This window comes from Microtus oregoni, unplaced genomic scaffold (genome assembly GCF_018167655.1).
Source record: "Microtus oregoni isolate MIOR12 unplaced genomic scaffold, Mior012 000010F_ref0000083, whole genome shotgun sequence".
In the NCBI taxonomy this organism is placed as follows: Eukaryota; Metazoa; Chordata; class Mammalia; order Rodentia; family Cricetidae; genus Microtus; species Microtus oregoni.
Window position 1 is genome coordinate 22,441,230 of NW_024543069.1, and position 18,369 is coordinate 22,459,598.

An 18,369-nucleotide genomic window follows, 5' to 3' on the forward strand; every position below is an offset into this window, starting at 1 on the left:
CTTCCTTTTCAAGTGCAAAGTGGTCAGATTTTATGTCAAGTATATCAGCAAACTGTATCTTACAGATGCAAGAGATAGGTCTCAAAGGTGATTTTAAAGACACAAGAGTCAAGATTCGAAACATTTTACCTGATTAACTTGACAGCCTCCAGTTCCTCCACAGTTAAGGTGGAAGTCACCTTCAAGAAAACGATGTCAAAAGAGTTTGCAGCCAAAAGCCCAGCCACCTTCTTTACATCGATAACCGTCAGGGTGATCTGTGCTGTGGCGGAAAAGTACTTCTGGACAGAGCCAGTTAGGAAGTACCTTGTGGCATCTGCAACCAGCAAAATGTCCAGTCGCTCCTGAAAGAGAAGGGAAGCAGCAGAAGCTGTATGTGATTACTACCAAACAAACACTAGGGAGAAATAAAGCAATGGCGGCCGACCCGCAGCACTCAAGGCCAGGAAGCCCTGCTCTGCCTCCATGTCCAGGGCTATGCTTGGGTCTGAGCATCTTGCTGCTTCATGAAGATTTGAATATGCTTTCCCTGTAAACCTCTCTTGCTCCATTAACAGGTAAGGCTATGATTCAGTTTCTTTTTTGTTTGTTTGTTTTGTGTTTTTCGAGACAGGGTTTCTCTATAGCTTTGGTGCCTCTCCTAGAACAAGCTCTTGTAGACCAGGCTGTCCCCGAACTCACAGAGGTCCACCTGCCTCTGCCTCCCGAGTGCTGGGATCACCACCATGTTTCCTAGTTGGACGTTTCTACTGGAAAATGTATTTTGTGAGAAAGTCAAATGAGCAAGTCCCATACTATTTATCTTGCTAAAAACACATTCTGGAGAACAAATAAAAAAAGCTAAATTTGGTGCTAGAGAAATGGCTCAGTGGTTTTAAGAACCCTGGCTACTCTTGCCGAGGACCCAGATTCATTCCCGGCACCCAGAGGTGACTTTCAGCTGCTGCTAATGACAGTTCCAAGGGATCTGGTCCTCTTCTGGCCACCGTAGGTACCAGGCACACACATGATGCACATACATACATGCAGACGAAACATTTAGACAAAAACATCTCATTATGTTTTAAGTGAGTTTATAATTGTGTGTTGGGCCTCATTCCTAGCAATCCTTGGCCACATGAAAACATGGGTTGACAGGTGGACGATTGCCTCCCTCCACACAAGGCAGCATCCCTCCTATGACTATCTCCCTCTCCTCCATCCCCCACGCACTTCTGTTGGGAATGCCTGGAATTTAAGATATTATCTTTTGTATTTACAATTAATATTTACACGTAATGATTTCTGTTGTCATCTCTTTGGTCTGTACTATTCCTTGTAGTTCCTGCTTGCTTCTCTCTGGGATTCACTTTATTGAATTTCAGTGCGGGCTCAGGAGAGTCTTCCAGCCTGACAAGGCTGTCACTGCGCTCACAGGGAGTTAGCTGGTCTAGGTCTCTGAATTTTGAAGATGATGATGCATCACCTTGTGATATTCAGAGTGGCTATAGAAAATACCAAGTGACTTTGCTCTCTGTGGGTGATTTGATGCTCTTTATCTCCTGTGTTCTGATAGTATCTGAGAACAAGACTTGTTATTGGCTCTGGAAACTGATGGTACTTCTTCAACAGGGGTCACTTTTTCCTCTCTGTTGTCTTTCTCTCCTTGGGAATCTTCTCTGAAATGTTAGAAACCCAGGAAGATTCTTTTTTCTATTTCTCTGTGATAGATTAGATTGAATTCTTGGCCTACAATTTAATATGACTTGTGATTTTTTTAAGGTTTTATATTTTTTGGTGTTTTCATCACCTGTTATTTTTGGGATGTGATAACGTCTCTGTAGAAACAAATTAAAATTTTACTTGTGTCTACATGTATGCATTAAGTCATATGTGTGTATCTGTGTGAGGAGGTCACAGAACAACTTTGAGTGTCATTTTTCCAGCAGCGTCTACCTTGTTCGTCAGGACAGGGTCTCATGCTGGGCTTGGAGTTTTCTAACTGTGACAGGCTGTCTGGCCAGGAATCCCCGTATCTCTACTTCCCCAGAGTTAGAATTACAGGAACATGCAGTCACGCCTGCTGTGTGTTCATGTGTGATTGTGCATGTGTATGCCTGCAGGTGGTCAGAAGAAAACCACATGGGATTTCTTCTTCTGTGTCTCCCCATCTCATTTTTTGAGGCGGAGTCTCTCACTGACCCTGGAACTCAAAGATTTGCCTACACTGGCTGAACAGTGAGTTCCAGGGGCTCCCTGTCTCTTCCCAATGTAGGAGAGTGGGGGGGGGGGGGGAGCTCAGGCGTGAGTCACTGTGCCCAGTCTTTACACAGATGCTTAGGTCCTAATGTTTTCACGTAATTACTTTTCCAACCATGCTATCTCCTCAGCCTCGCAAATTGGAATCCAGGCATTTGTTTCTATTCTCTTTTGTCCTAGCCCCTTCAGCTTGCTCTCTCACAAGTACTAAAACAAGGTAGATTATGAACAAAACACATCTCTTTCTTGTCATATTGGAGATAGGATTAAGTCCAAGATGAAGGTGTTGGCAGGCCCAGCATCAAGTGAAGGCATGATTTCTGGTTCAGGGAAGGCAGCCTCTCTGTGTGCCTCCATGTGGTCAAAGGCTGATGGGTCTTCCTTGGGCCTCTTTTACGGGAACACTTATTCTTGATGACAGACAGGCCCTAGTGACCTAATCACCTCGGAACAGCCCCACCTCCTAATGTCAACACCTTGTAGTGAGGGCATCGGGATGTATATTTGGAGAGGACACCAACACTCCTAATAAAGCAGGCTCACAATGTATGCCCAGTAGAGCTGCACACTTGGGCGGCTGCACCTACCTACATCAGGGAATCTTAGAGAAACTTTCGAATCAAAGGCTATGTAGCTGTAAATGTCCCCAGCGTCCTTTAAATGGAAACTGATTTGGGTCCAGTGTTAGGGAGCAGGGAACTGGGAAACGGATTGGACAGCAGAGACTGAGTCTGTGCCGGTTCCTGGTCACACAGAGGACTGGGAGCCTCCTTCCCACACGCAGCTCCCTTTCCGAACATCAGTTCACAGGCCTGTCCCAGAGGTAACCGCATCTCAGCTCTGGTCAGAGGAACAAGCTAAGCACAGGTGTTCTGTATGTAGCTGCTTCCACACCAGGTGATCGCCCTCTGCACACGTGCAACCCTTTGCTTCTGCCCACCACTAATAGGTCCCACCTCAGCATCTCTCCTCTGCCGTCTACAAAGCTGTACCTTTTCTCCGTCACACACATTTGAGACTGTCGCTTTCTAGATTTCAAGTCTGTGGGTTTTAGGTTCTGAGAGAAATGGCTGTGTTGGAACCAAGATTCCATCTAGAACATCGGGTGGCTGTGTCTCCTTAGGTTTTAACGTAGAGTTGTCCCGCCCCTTTCTTTTGCAGTGATATTTACTTGTTGGAGGCTGAATTATTTTAAGTGTCTCCTGCTGTGGCGTTCAGAACAGAGGAGGTGGAGGAAACATTTATGCTCAATCCACCAGCAGGAGCCGGTCTCACTCACCTGCCCCACCAACAGCAGAAAGGACAAAAGGGTCCACTTATTAATGTGTTCTTGTTTTTTTTGTTTTGTTTTGTTTTCTGCGACCTGACACCAGCCTCCAAACTTACCTCTGTTTCCCTCGAGAGCCCTAACCTTTTCAAAACATACCATGACCTTTTCCTTCAAAAATAATTATTTCGCTATTTGAGACACAGCCTTGGTATGATCCCTAGGCTGGTTTCAAACACTCAATCCTCCTGTCCCAGCACTTAGAAACTACAGAGACCCAGGGAGAATCTGGAGGCCCTTGTGGTCTGTTTCACGTCATTTGAAAGCCACATCATAGGTCAGTAGTATTTCAGGTGCAACCCATTAGTGTTTGTTGTCCGACTCTACTGGATCGCATGGCTAATTCTCTCCCAGCACCTTCCTGAGACCCCTCCCCCAAAGATGAGTGCCACTGTAACACTGGTAAGTTAGAGTGGGGCCTGACTCTAAGAAGGTTATAGTTCTGTTGACTTTTTTCCAAATAATGTTTTAGTTGAAGCAACTGCCAATGAGCTAATATAATTTATCAGCCATTCATAAAATGATTATATACATGTTTCTGTGGAGTGTCTGTGTGTGTGTGTGTGTGTGTATGTGTGTGTGTAAGAGAGAAAGACAGAGATGTAGCATGTATGTGGTGTGTGTATGTGGTATGTTTGTAGTGTGTGTGTGTGATGTATATATGTGGTTCGTGCTTATGTGGTGTGTATGTGGTGCTATGTGTGTGTGTGTGTGTGTGTGTGTGTGTTTGATGTGTGTGTTATGTACCTGTGTATGTGGCGGGTGGGTGGGGGTCAAGTGTCTTCCTCAGTCACTCTCCACCTTATGTTTTGAGGCAAAATCTCTCACTGAACTAGTCATTAGGCTAGATTGGCTGGCCAGTGAGCTCCAGGGTCACCCCGATTCTGGCTCCTCTCACCAAGCACTGGGGTTACAGATGCATGTGCGGCTATGTCTGCCTTTATCTGGGTACTGGGTGCCAAACTCGGGTTCTCATGCTTGAGCCGCAAGCACTTCCCCAACCAAGCCACCTACCTCTCCAGTCCCCTGATTTTTCTTTTATCTTAATATAGCAATTTTTCTCTCACTGAGCCATCTGAGAACAAAACAAGGTGGTATGAACAATGACACTAAAAACAGGTAGAAGCCAGGGGATAGGTAATATAAAATAGGTATAGGCTGGGGATAACTGTAGAATTTTCTGTTAGGAAGTTTGGTTCTCTTAGTCTTCTCAAACATCTTACCGCTTTGTGCTCCTCCTTAATCACTGTCCCCATAGGTGTTTATTGAGCCTTCGTACTGGGCAGAGGCAGTGCTAAGAATACAGGTGAAGGGGCAGCCAAGCACCCTGCACACAGGGCTGTCCATGCCTTCTCTGTGGTATAGACAGCAGGGCTCACAATCCTTGGGATGCAGAACAGTGCACGGAGCCTTGGTTACCAGCCCATTTCCATCATCCAGTGTGGGGCTAAGGGACCAAAGGCTTCAGGGCAGGAAACAGTATCTGCCTCTTGGTTCCAGGCACCACCACTGGCTCTAAGAGACACAACCTGTATCTGCAAGGCAAGCTCACAGTGCAAGGGCCCCATGCAAGGTAGACACCTCTATGTTTTCTTAAATACCAGCCTGAACACCACACACACACACACACACACACACACACACACACCTACACCTTGTTATTTCAAGCTGAGAGGATGGGAAAGAATTCCAGGGATGTACATTCAGACTGGGCAGTGGAAACCGTTCTCCCCACTGCGTGAGTCACAGGCTAAAAGAACAAAAGCAGCTGCCTCTCTGAGCCTTGTCCTGGGGGGTACCTGGTGTTCTAACTGCATGATTCTCCTTCCAGGTTCCCCTCCCAGAATCTATCAGTCTTGTGGAGAAAAGTCAAGAGCTTTAAGGGACAAAGACATGGGGAGGAGCCTGAGGAGGTAGGGAGGAAACTAAGATGGGTGGGAAGTAGCAGAATAGGAAACCATGCTCTGTGCAGGAGCCTAAGGTTTGCTGGGTGCTGAGGCACCTGGTACAAAACAGAGCAGTTCCAGAAAGATGTGACTGGTCCTCTCGCCAAAGGCTTCTTTCCCTGACCTACAAAGCCAGAGCCACAACATACTCAGGGTGTCAGCAGTCACACAGATTAGAACACTGAGAGCACCACTCAAGTCCACTACTCAGCAATGTAAATTTAGCAAATAAAATCAGCGTAAATCCGAGTGTTGACTCAGTACGCTGTTGATGGTGTGACATCGGAACACAGGCAATAGGAAGGCCTCCCAACGATGAGAGGAAAAGAATGGAAAGTTCTAGCGTATTCTCCTTTGCAAAATTGCCTTTGAACATGTCTATAATTTCCACCTATGAACACAATTGGCTAGATTCCATTATATATCATTTTTTTTCTGTATGAATTGCTTAGTGCATTTTTTAACCAATACATATTCATTGGAATTTTTTTTAAATGACGAGGAAAAGAAACCCCATGCTTTCTTAGGGGTGGGCCCTATTAACACCCTGCCACGTCCTTTAATGATGGGCAGCTTTATAACCCCACGGGCACCCATGTCCTTATCTACCCCAACTCATTTCTGGCCACATTCAGGAAACCGCAGTCTCTACAGTTTTACAGCCCCAGATCTCCATCTGCAAACAGTGGCAGTCTAAACCCTTAATTAGTAACAGCAGGTGCTGAAGTGCTTAGAGCAAATCACCCCTCCATTTTAGTGAGCTGTTATTTATGTCAGTCTTATCACGGGGTGCAGCGCTGCCGACAATCAGCAGCGGCTGCCTGGGCCTGAACTCTCAGAGGGCAATCACCAGCCTCCGGTTTCCCTGGAGACCAAGGAGGGATTTAGCTCTATCTGGAGACTAAGCAAGCTGCTGGGCTCACAAGACTCAGAGGGGGCTCTGACTCTCCTGGGTCAGAATCCACTAAAAAAAAAAAAAAAATCAGGCATTTTATTCAGAATTCCATTTTTTGCTTAATCCTGAGCCATCAGACTCCTTTTCCTTAGCGCCTTTGCTTTCAAGCGCGAACCTCCCCCCCCCCAGCCCCCGGAATTACCAAAACCCGTTAAACAACCTACAGAAATAATTTTGTTTCCTGAAGCTTGTTCCTAAAGGCTCAGAAGGTTAAGTAGTCAAAGCTTATTACAGGTTTTAACAAAACTCCTCTAGGTGTAAGAGACCCCCCCCTCCTATTTGTCTAGAAAGATCTGTGAAAAGATAGTGTTGGCTCCGCCTTCTGGGGTGAGTAATGCTCCTCTAGGCATCCTAGCCAGGCTTTCCCCGCTATTTTGTTTTGTTTTGTCTTGTAGACAGGTTTTCACTCTGTAACCCAGAACAGGCCTTGAATTCACAGCATCCTCCCGCCTCAGCTTGCATGGGGGCTAAGTCACCAGGCCGGGTTTCACGTTACCTTTTTTTTTTTTTTAAATCTAGAATAGTAACCCTGTGGGTGGGTCACCAAGGGTCTGATCAAAGTGCGCTTCTGGGACCTCTCTCTGCAGAGTACGGATGGACCCGGTATGTACAGTAGTACAGTGGCAAGCAGGCTTTGTTTGTGCAAGGCCACCTTGGGTCGCCATCTTCGAAAGGCGAAAGGCGAACAGTGCAAGGTCAGGGACTCCGGAAATACATGCAGAGAAATGCACGCTCCTATAGCCCAAATCTTCCCTGTAGGAAAGCTCAAGCCGGGTCTCCCAATCCCAGAATGGCCCCAAGGTTCTGCTCCGGGCTCCAGGGTCAGGGGGGTTCAAAGTCTGGCCTGGTGGCTTTCTGGCCTCAAATAACAGCCCTACACCGGAGCGCAGCTCCAGGCCCTTGATGGAGCCTCCTGGGTGCACCCTGGCAGGGCTGCGCCTCCAGGGCCGGACGGGGTGATGTTCACAGCTGCCTCCACCACAGCTCCTACCTGCCCTGGCCTCCGGCCTAGCTCCCCACTGCTGATCAGGTCGGCCATGGCGTCTAGGGCTCCGCAGCTTCTTGGCGGGCCCGCGCTGCGAGGGGCGGAGCGAGGCGCAGAGAGCGCCCGCCCGGGGGCTGTGGGAGCGCTGGGCAGAGTGACGTGGACACCCCAGGCCCGCCACTCACGCCGCAGGCTGGCTTGCTCCACTACGCATGGGCAGAGCACCCTCTGCTGTGATGGATGCCTGGGGTGGGCCAGCCACTTAGCGGTCCTACAGATGCGTCAGTTTGTCCCATAAAATATATTTGCCTGATGCCCGTGCATATGGACAGTGCTTGTATGGCAGTTTCATTAATTCATTCTTTAATTTGGAATTGCTCCGTTTTATACTGCAATTTAACACGTTGGCCCCATTTCCTCAGCTGAGAAACTTCAGCAGTGAAGAAGTTTCTGGTGGCTGCTGACCAAACCCGTCATTCAGCCCTGGCTCAGCACTGAGATAAGATCCTTCTCTTGTTATTGTGTCTAGGTTTTTCTAACGCTTAGGAACCTGTTTTGTGGTGCCACACCTCATGGGGACACAGCACAGAAGAGGTTTGTGAGACCCACCACGGTAGGTGGTCTGTCTCCCAGCAAACCCTCAGGGTGCCCGGCGCTACTGTTGCATTCTGCTCTCGGCGGCTGATTTAGGTCATCAGAGTAGACAAAAATAGTCCTGTGCCTCTCTGCTATTTGGTTGGAAAAAGGTGAGATAAATCGTTTTTGGGGGATCCTCCTTCATCCATGATTCTATATATTGTGGGCTGAAAATATTAGAGAAACTGGCCAGGTGCGGTGGCACCCACCTTTAATCCAGCACTGTGGAGGCAGAGGGGGAAGGATCTCTTGAGGCCAGCCTGGTCTATCTAGTGAATTCCTGGACAGCCAGGACTACATAGAGACCCTGTCTCAACAAACAAACAAAGGAGGAGAGAGAAAACTGCATCACTGCTAAACTTGTACAGACCCCTCCTTTTCCGTTCCCTAAGCAATAGAACATTAGCCACTATCTGCATCGTGTTAGATTTTACAGGGTGATCACCCCTTATCTAAAGCCTTCAGGCCTGAAACCTTTAACAAAGGTTAGAATTTTTTTTTTCATGTGAGACATCTTGGAGATGAGACCCGAATCTAAGCATGAGATTCAGACCAGGTAATAGGACAGAGACTCAGCCCTTACACATGAAGTACAATCATGTTCATAAGCATCTTATACTCCTGACCCAAAGGTGATGTTACGCAGGGTTTAAAAGTAGTTTTCCACCATGCACAGATCCCCATGTGTATTTGGGAGTGGAAAGGGAGGATCGTGTGACATCATGTCAGCAAAGGGGTTCTGAGTTTCAGAAAAGTTTAGATTTTCAAATTAGCGATGTTCCACCTGCAAAAGTCTGATTTAAAGGATACTTCAAGATGTTGTTTATACGTAAAATCAACAGCATTTTATATAAAGGATCTGAATACTAGCAGATCTTAGTATCTACAGGGGGCCTGAAATCAATCCTCTGATTACAGAGTGAAATCTGTACACGTATGCATTTTAATAAACCCTACCTCTCTACTGCCTTCAGCCTCATCGGGGACTGAGAATAAGTAGATGACTGTGGAGAGGATGGTCTCCTTCATCAGTAGAAGATATGGGACAAGGGGGCAGTCGGACTCAGACTCTGGGGTATATGGTGTGACCTGAAGCCACTTGGAACATTTTTCTCTTGAACAATAACTAACTTTCCTTTGTTCCAGGGGTCAGGAATAGCAACTGTGGGGCTATAAATATAGACATATTTAGGCTGAATAAAGAATGACTTTAAGATAATAGGAGAGAAAGTCATTCCTAATGGGGGAGGGTAGTTTTTGTTGTTGTTGCTGTTGTTATTTTGTATCTAGAATGTGAAAGGCTAAAATTGAAAAGAAGCAACCTAGATATTTTTAGCATCTCAAAAGAAAGCTTAATTTTCAAGCGGACAGCTACCTACTGTTTTACAGTAGATCTCCCCAAAGGGGATTTCGCTGGACTCTCCCCTGCCTGACAGTTGGCAACGTCCAAGGACAGTGAGGTGAACTGGCTTCCAGCTGGCTGAGTTGAATAATTCTGCTAAATATTCTGCAATGCTCAGGGTAGCCTTAAAAGTACCTGCCCCACTGAGGTATTAGCCTTGGATAGCGAAACCTGCCATCAACCTGTGCATTGTAAAAGAACACAAGCCGTGGATTTCCTGTGTCGCCTTTAACCTGTTTGAACTGTTCTTGTGTCACTAGCGACAAATGGGCAAGTTACACTTCCTACAGTCCCTATAGCATCAGCATACTGAATATAGTACCACGACATAAAATATTGTAACACCAATTCTACATTGATAAATTAGAAAAATGCACCTAAAATTACTCATTCACTCTAACCTACAAGATGGCAAAGCACATGAGTTTTACATGACTCTCCTAACTAAATTATTGTTGTATTTTTACTTTCATTTTTGGTTCTGGGGGTTGAACCCAGGGCTCTGTGTGCACTAGAAAGTACTATACTACTGAGACCTCCCTCGGCCCTCATATTTGCTCTTCATTTTGAGATGGGGGAGGGGGGTCTTACTAAGTTGCCTAGGCTGGCCTAGAACCTGTGATCCTCCTGCTGCATTGCTACTATTACAGATCTGTGCCACCGGGTCCAGCTAATTGTTTATTTTTTATAATATGCATAGAGAATAAAAGATTTATTCAAATGAACTCCTGTGTTTAAGAAAACAAAACAAACAAAGCATTCACCGTTTGAAAATCTACATTGGTGTATCCTAGCGACTATCACATACTGTATGCCTAAGGTTATTGATGATCTGGCTAATTTCTAAAGCTGTCTCTTTTCAAAGATAGTGGGACTGAAGAGAGTGTTTTCATGAGACTATAACCACAAAAGCCAAAAGTCAGAGAATTCACCAATTTCAGGCATTTTACTTAAAACCTTTCCCATATAAGACACTAAAGTGTGTGTGTGTGTATGCATATATATTAAATAATACATATGACTAATATATATATTAAACAATAATACAAGAACAGTCTTATACCACCTTTGTAATATGCATGACTAGCAGAATTCCACTGATCGTCAAGTTCTGTTGTAGAATTATAAACACAAGTATTTCTGTTCTGTAGTGTTCAAACTTCTGCTTCCACTTTTGCCTCCACCCATCTTTTCTGGCAGTTCACCAATAGCCAGAACCAAGGCTTAAGACAGAAGCCAGAATATGAATGCCTGGTCTTATGAAAACACCTGCTTCTCTCCCGTGCCCAACAAAGTCCTCTCGCCTCTCGGTCTCTGATTCCTGCCATCCTGACCTCTCAGCCTCTGGTCATGGTGTCTTCCTGCTGTTCCTTCATTCCTCTCATTCTCTTTCTGGACTTTCTACTGTGTGGTTCTCTGTTGTGGAGACACCTCCCGGGCACTCCCATCAGAATGGAGCCCCTTACACTATTGTTTACTGCATGGTTTACCCTGGTGTAAATAACACATTATTTTGTCTTCTCCCAATCTCTAGAATAAAGACCTAGAAAAATGCCTGACGCGTAGCAGGCATTGAAATATTTGAATTGAAGAACCAGTTAAGGAGCTGGAAAGATGACTTAGCAGTTAAGAGCACTGGCTGTTCTTACAGAGGACTCATGGCTAATTCCCAGAGCCCACATGGCCCCTCATGACCATCAGCAACTCCAGTTCCAGAGATGTTTTCTTCTGGCCTCTTAGGGTTCCTACGTGCACATTGTGAACACACATATATCCTCTCTCCTTCCCTTTCTCTCCCTCCACATACACACACCCCTCTCCCTTCCTTTCTCCCCCCACCAACATATGAACACACACACATCCCTCTCCCTCCCTTTCAACACCCACCAACACCTCTCTCTCTCTCTCTCTCTCTCTCTCTCTCTCTCTCACACACACACACACACACACACACACACACACATACACACATTGCTCACACAATGACAGGCACATTTCTCACACACACATACATATATATAAATGTATTTTACGATAAGGGCAAATCAAGGGTATTCCAGCAGTTGATTGGCACTAGCGGACTTTATGTCTTTAAAGCATGAGCCTATGATCTATTCTATCTCATAATGCCATCCATTGTGCAGTGAGACACAAAAGACAGGAATTGTTGGAAAGAAATTGCATGATCAAAATGAGTTCGTTATCTGAGTGACTGTGTTGTCATCGCACAGCTAGGGCCATCCAGGGAGGAAGAGGGCAGTTTTAATCTTGTGTTTTCTAACCTAAAACTGTGCGAGAGCCTTTCTGTTTATGCACTTAACTCTTTTCCTCGGTGTGACAGTAGAGCCCACACTCTCGTTCCCCCATCAGGCTTTCAAAACCCAGCGTTTAATCAAGTCAGCCAAATCAGTCTCTCTCCCCAAATCAGTCTCTCTTCCCAGAAACCCCATGACCAGGCTGAGGAATTTCTTTGGTGCTATGGATGAAGCATGAACCCAGGGAAGTCCCTAAGCTCTGTTAGCCAGCTCAGTGACTTGGGAATAGTACTGGCCCTGTCCTCTGTGCCTCCCCAGCTAAACCGCTCAATTCCCAACCGTCCTCATTTCAACCTGAATTTTCTGTGGAACTTGCCCTGCATCTGAGAGGCCAGACCCTCTCTTACTTGCATGTCTCCTTCCTGCTCAGTTCTCTTAACCCAGAAGTGTGGTTCTGTGTGGTTTAAGTTCACAACACTTAACAACAAGCGCTCCGGCTCGGATCTCTCCCACAGCATGAACGGACTCATATTTTCTTGAATATATGCTACTGTGTGTAAGCCAATCTGTGACGTTGTGTTAGAGCAACTCAGTAAGAATCCTCGTATGCCTCTGCTTGACAAGCACAACTATTTTAGCATCATAGGGTAGAGACCGTTTTACTAGAATTTATATCCCAGTAACTAGTAAGTTGATAACAAATACGCACAACCCCATAGGTTAAGAAGCATTTCCCTTAGGCAGGAAAAAAAGATCACATAGAAACTGATTATGCCCAGCAGAAGACTGTATTGGTCTTGACAGTTTTCCTATCAACTAATATACTAACTTTCAAAAGCAGGAATTGGTTCTAGAAAATCTACCTCATTTCTAACCTCAGAGCCTTGTACAGGGTACAGAACTAAATGGAAGTGACATTAGAACTATGGCTGAGGCAGTGTCACACAGGATCCAGAGTGGTCCCCACTCCCGGGCAAAACCATGCCGCTGAACCATGAAAGTCAGCAGATTCCTCAGAGCGTCTGTGGCTGTAGAGCCTGGGAAGACAGTTTCAAAGGGGCTTGTTCTGCTTTAGCCACAGTGACAGCTGGCCTAAGCCGTCAGGAATTTCTGTCACCAAAAATTCAGGCAATCTTAAGAGGAGAGATTTCTTGTTGATGGATGTTGGGGGATAACACAAAGTAGAAAGCGGACATCTTGAATACATAGTGACAGGAGAGAAGAACCTACTGGGCTAGTTTTTCATATTTATTATAAAGCTTTCATAATACCTAAGAGTGTGTGTGTGTGTGTAATATAAAGTATAAAGATAGGGGTACAAAGCCATACTCTGACACTGCCAACAATTTGAACTCTTGGATGTCTCCTACCATGCTCCCCAGTTATAATTTTTCTATTATTATTTATATTTACTTCTTTTATTGATGAAGCCAGGCAGGGTCATTGGATAACAGAGGAAACCTTGTGTGGTGCTTCTGACACCTGAAGGGTAGTTGCTGCATCAACAGAACACCGAAACAAATGACATCATTAACTCAGCAGCTTGTGGGGAGTGGGGGACACCAGACAGGCACTGGTGAGTGTAGAAGCCTGAAGACTCCTGTGATTCACAGAGGACTAAGTACTCAGCAGGTGTTTAGACCCAAGAAAAGATGTTGGGAAAAATATTAGTAGTAGGTATGTCTTTAAGTTAGTTGTCTTTAAAAAGTACAGCCAGCCAGCCTGGTCTACAGCATGAGTTCCAGGACAGCCAAGGCTACACAGAGAAACCATGTCTTGAAAAGCCAAAAAAAAAAAAAAAAAAAAAAAAAAAAACCAGTGACTTTGAATGCAAATAACCCATTTTCAAGGAAAACCTAGGAGTTGAGAACTGCGAAGAGTGTGACAGTGTCCCTCTAGGGTCCCCACAGCAAAGACGAAACCGAGAAGAACTCCGCAGAGGCCACCAGGACCCGTGCCGTGACAGAGCTCAACCACGACTGTTAACTTTACTCCCAGGAGGAAATAAGTTTAAATACTTGTTTGGTGACTCTCAAGAGGAAGAAAGAGGAATGGACCAAAGAAACAAATTATGCTTAGAAATTATGACTATTATATATAGAATTCACTCCTCCTTTACTGTATGTGGTGTGGGTGTGGTGTATATATGGGCTTGTATATATGTGTAGAGGCCAGAGGTTGGTGTTGTTTGCCTTCCTCACCCTCCGACATATTTTTTGATATGGGATCTCTCATTGGACCTGGAACTCAAAATTTGGCTATTAGAAATATTGTTTGGTGCAATATGAGTGAGAACAGGTTAATTGCTTTAGTAAGAAGTAAAATCCAAATATTGGTGGCCAAACACAGAACACATACAAGAACAGACGACTTTATTCATACAACCACCAAATGAGGATTAGCATGGTGAGTTTGGAACAAACCTGCTACCTTCGATAATTCAGGGACTCAAGAGTCTTCCACATTGTGGGGCTACTGAACATCTGGGCTTTGAGATTTGCTTCTTTGGGATGTGTACTGCCAGCGATTCAGAAGCTGAAGCAGGAGGATGGCCAGTTTAAGGCCAGCCTAGTTACTCTAGTTCACTTTTCTGTTGCTGTTACATAACACAGACCAAGAGCCACACAGGGGCGGGAAAGCTGTATTTGTTTCTTCTTTCCTGACCTCCTAACTTACCTCTGAAGTGGGTGCTGAGGGTGATGCTGTCTGCAGCTTCTAGGGATCGTTTTCTGAATGAACATGGGTGTCCAGAGACGCCTCTAGAGCCCTTTTAAAACACTGTACTATAACATAGTAGTAACTTATTTATTTCTTATTTTTTTGGATAATGTAATTTCATCTATATAATAGCATGGTACTGAGGCGCTGGCTCAGTCAGTAAAGTGCTTGCCTGACTGAGGGCCCGGATCTGATCCCCTGCAGTCACATTCCGTTTGTCTTTTATCTTTATTATTTATTTGCTTATTTATTTATTTACTTATTTATTTGTTTTTTTGAGACAGGGTTTCTCTGTGTAGCTTTGGTGCCTGTCCTGGAACTAGTTCTTGTGGACCAGGCTGGTCTTGAACTCACAGATATCTGCCTGCCTGTGCTTCCCAAGTGCTGGGACTAAAGGCGTGCACCACCACTACCTGGCAACATTCACATTTTTTTTTTTAAAAAAATGTAGTTTAAGCCGGGCGGTGGTGGCGCACGCCTATAATCCCAGCACTCGGGAGGCAGAGTCAGGCGGATCTCTGTGAGTTCGAGGCCAGCCTGGTCTACAGAGTGAGTTCCAGGACAGGCTCCAAAACCACAGAGAAACCCTGTCTCGAAAAACAAAAACAAAAAAAAAACAAAAAAAAAATGTAGTTTAAATGTTTACAGGAATGGAGCTCAAAAAAAAAAAAAAGATCAACAACAGTATAAAATTACACAAATGCAAAGCCCAATAAAAATTATATAATGGGCAGAAAATGAGTTCAGAAACCAGGAGAAAAATTAGTCAATGAAACAGACTGGATAAATGAAATATAAAATAAGCCCATTAAAACCATGGCTATGTTGCTGGGCGGTGGTGATGCACATCTTTAGTCCCGGCAGGCAGAGGAAAGCAGACCAAGGCCAGCCTGGTCTACAAGAGCTAGTTCCAGGACAGACTCCAAAGCTACAGAGAAACCCTGTCTTGAAAAACCAAACCAAACAAACAAACAAAAAACATGGCTGTGTTTCTAATACATCCGGAGAGCATAAAAGAAAACCAGGGCAGGGAGGAGGCACAGCCAAGAAGGATCATGGATGTTTTTGTGGGACAGTCCTAGAAATGTTGTGTTTTATGCTTAGATTTTTGTTCCGACTGTGCACGGTGATACATGTCTGTGGTAAGCTGAGACAGCAGGATGGCAGTTGCCAGCCAAGGAGTTCTAGCTTAGTCCTCTGTTGCTATGATGTAACATTTAGAAAAAGCAGCTTAGGAGAGGGAAGGGTTATTTGATTTATTTCCACGGCCATCTCTGAGTGAAGTTGAGGCAAAAGCTCAAAGCTGAGACCATGGAAGAATGTACCTGGCTCCTTGTTTACAATCCAGGACCACCTACCCAGGAGTGGTGATGCCCATGGTGGACTAGGCCTTCTTTCATGAACTAGCTAGGCAGAAAATGCCCTGCAGACCCTCCCCCCAGGCTGATCTGATGGACAGTGTTCAACTGTGACTCCCTCTTCCTAGATAACCAAGGTGAGCCACTACAGTAAAATGTATAACAGGACCGTGCCTCAAAGACAAAGACTAAGACAAACCCACAGTGACCACCAGAAGGAAGACACCAATGGGTTTATCTGTTTGATATAGGGTCACTCACAATTCTTTACCCCTGTCACTAAGCACAGCCGTGTGATCCTGAAAAGTTTTTAACACATACAACAACCCAGCATGTACGAACTTCACACTGGTAAACAGAGTGCTCCCCACCTGTGAATCATGATCTTCACGTGTGTTTCATGGAGAAAGGGAACTGCTGGTTGAGAATAAAGCAGTCCGGGCTACAGTCCAGCAGTTTGATCACCAAATTCTCTTATCCTCTTCTTCACTTCCGTGGCAGGGAAGACAAGACAAAGCCACGTGCCCCGTTTTATCCAGGCACTAACACAAAGAAATAGAATGGCTGACAAACCAAAACCTATTTTTAGGTTGCATTTTTAATACATTTTCTTTGCTTTAAAAAAGTTTAGTATCAAGTGGATGAGCTCTTTAATTCTGCCCTTGAAGGAGTGGTGAAGCCAAATTTATCCATTCACTGCGACTGAGCAGAGGGATAGATGAAAATAGACGAGACGGTTGTTTGCAGACATGAGAACATGAAAACATGAGCCTTGAGCAATGCAGCAATGCAGCAAGCCCTGAGCCTGCTCAGTTTCTCCCCATAGCACAGCACAGTCCTCAGGGAAGGGGCCACCATGCTAACAGGACCACTTCCCACAGCTGAGGAGGCAGGAGCTGGAGAAAGAGGCTGACGTTGCAGAACACAAAGACTTGTACAAAAACAGAAGCCCAGGTTTTCACAGGTGACCATGAGCCCCTGCTGGACACCAAGGTTCAAGGGGCAAAGCTGTGAAGCAGAATGTCTGCAAGCCTCGAGGTATCCAAGCTGGGGCCAGGCATAGTTAAATGTCGCTGTGTGTCACCCAGGGTATCTTTACCAGGGCCTCAGACTAGCTAGTCTTAGTAACCTAGCTCATGGGGAAATTGACTCACTCCAACAGAAGTCCGAAAGACTAAGCAGGACTGTAGACAACTTAAATGTTCATAAGAACATTATAATCCACAATGTGAAATTACTAATGCCCAGCCCAATAAAAATTATATGGATATAATATGCAGAAAATGATACCCAAAGCCTGGAGAAAAAAAAATGGTCCCGAGAAACAAACTTAGAGAAAAGAGAATAAAGGAAAAGAAAATAAGTACATTAAAGTCGCTATTATGCCTACATTCCATTTTATTAATACAGTTTATTTTTTGCATACAATGTATTTATATCATCCATACCCCACTTCCTCCCTGATCTCACATATATATACATATATATTCCATAGAAGCTAGTTAGTGCTACACATAAATGCATGGATGTAGAGCCATCTACTGGAGAATTGTGAACCTACCAGGGACCACACCCTTAAAAGAAAATGGACTCCCCCTTCCCTGGCAGCTCCCACCTTCACTAGCTCCTCAGCTAGGGCTGGGGCCCTTGCAGCTGGAATGATGACTGGCTTGACCTTGTGTAGGTCTTACGCGGGCAGCCACAGATGTCATCCGCACACGTGTGCGCATATTCCACATACACACATCCATACATACACGCAGATGTGAGTCCCTTGCATATAGGAAGAAGCAAATGACACCTCTCATTAGATAGGGGTCAAAGCTCCACTCGTTAAAACATGCACAGGAGATTTAAATTCCAAACATTTCTCTTATTAAAATGGGCTGGTAAATTATATGGGTTTTCCTGGCCTAGATTACAGTTACAAAACCCATCTAAATCACAAACATCCCTAAACATGAATAGGATTCATTAAAGGTTATGGGTTTTAAAACAATTCTTCCCTTATTCACGCTCTGTTTACTGCTAGTCTGCAGTATTCCAAACTCTTGAAAAGCTGACCCAAAGAATCAGACCACTGTTGTGAGCTAATAAACACCACAATGTGACTTTAATGCCACATACTCAGTAGCCAGCCCCTGGGACTGAATAAGCTTTTCTAGAACGGCAAGAAATCTTATAAACTATACAATTTACCATAGTCATTTTATAGATGTGGGTGATAAACGTGAGGTGATAAGATTTGCCCCAAACCCTGGAGGTGACCAGCAGAGTAGGGCGCTGAGACCCACGCAGTGCACAGGGGACGGCTCAGCCACACTCCCATATGCATGTGATCTGTGCTTGATTTTTAAAAAGCTGAGGTGCGTGAGCAGGATGTAACCTAAAGCTGCATAAAGGTTTTATACATACACGTATAAAATTTTAGCTAATGGACAACTTAGAAGCCAAACACACAGTTGGCGGCATAGTCAGAGCAGATCAGAAAGACCCTGCTGAGACTACCAGAATGACATCAGCCTTCAAGCCCCCTCCTGGGACACAGT

At 45.0% G+C, this 18,369-nt stretch overlaps 1 protein-coding gene across 1 annotated transcript in view; it reads right to left on the minus strand.

Moving 5' to 3' along the window:
* Positions 1–18,369, minus strand: part of LOC121453038 (spermatogenesis- and oogenesis-specific basic helix-loop-helix-containing protein 2-like) — a 50,931-nt gene that overhangs the window by 14,104 nt on the left and 18,458 nt on the right. Inside the window, exons 6-7 of the mRNA XM_041659549.1 lie at positions 1,601–1,626; positions 130–341 (exon numbers count right to left, since the gene is read on the minus strand). Of these exons, the coding sequence (XP_041515483.1) occupies positions 130–341; positions 1,601–1,626 (238 nt within the window). The remainder of the gene's footprint in view (positions 1–129; positions 342–1,600; positions 1,627–18,369) is intronic.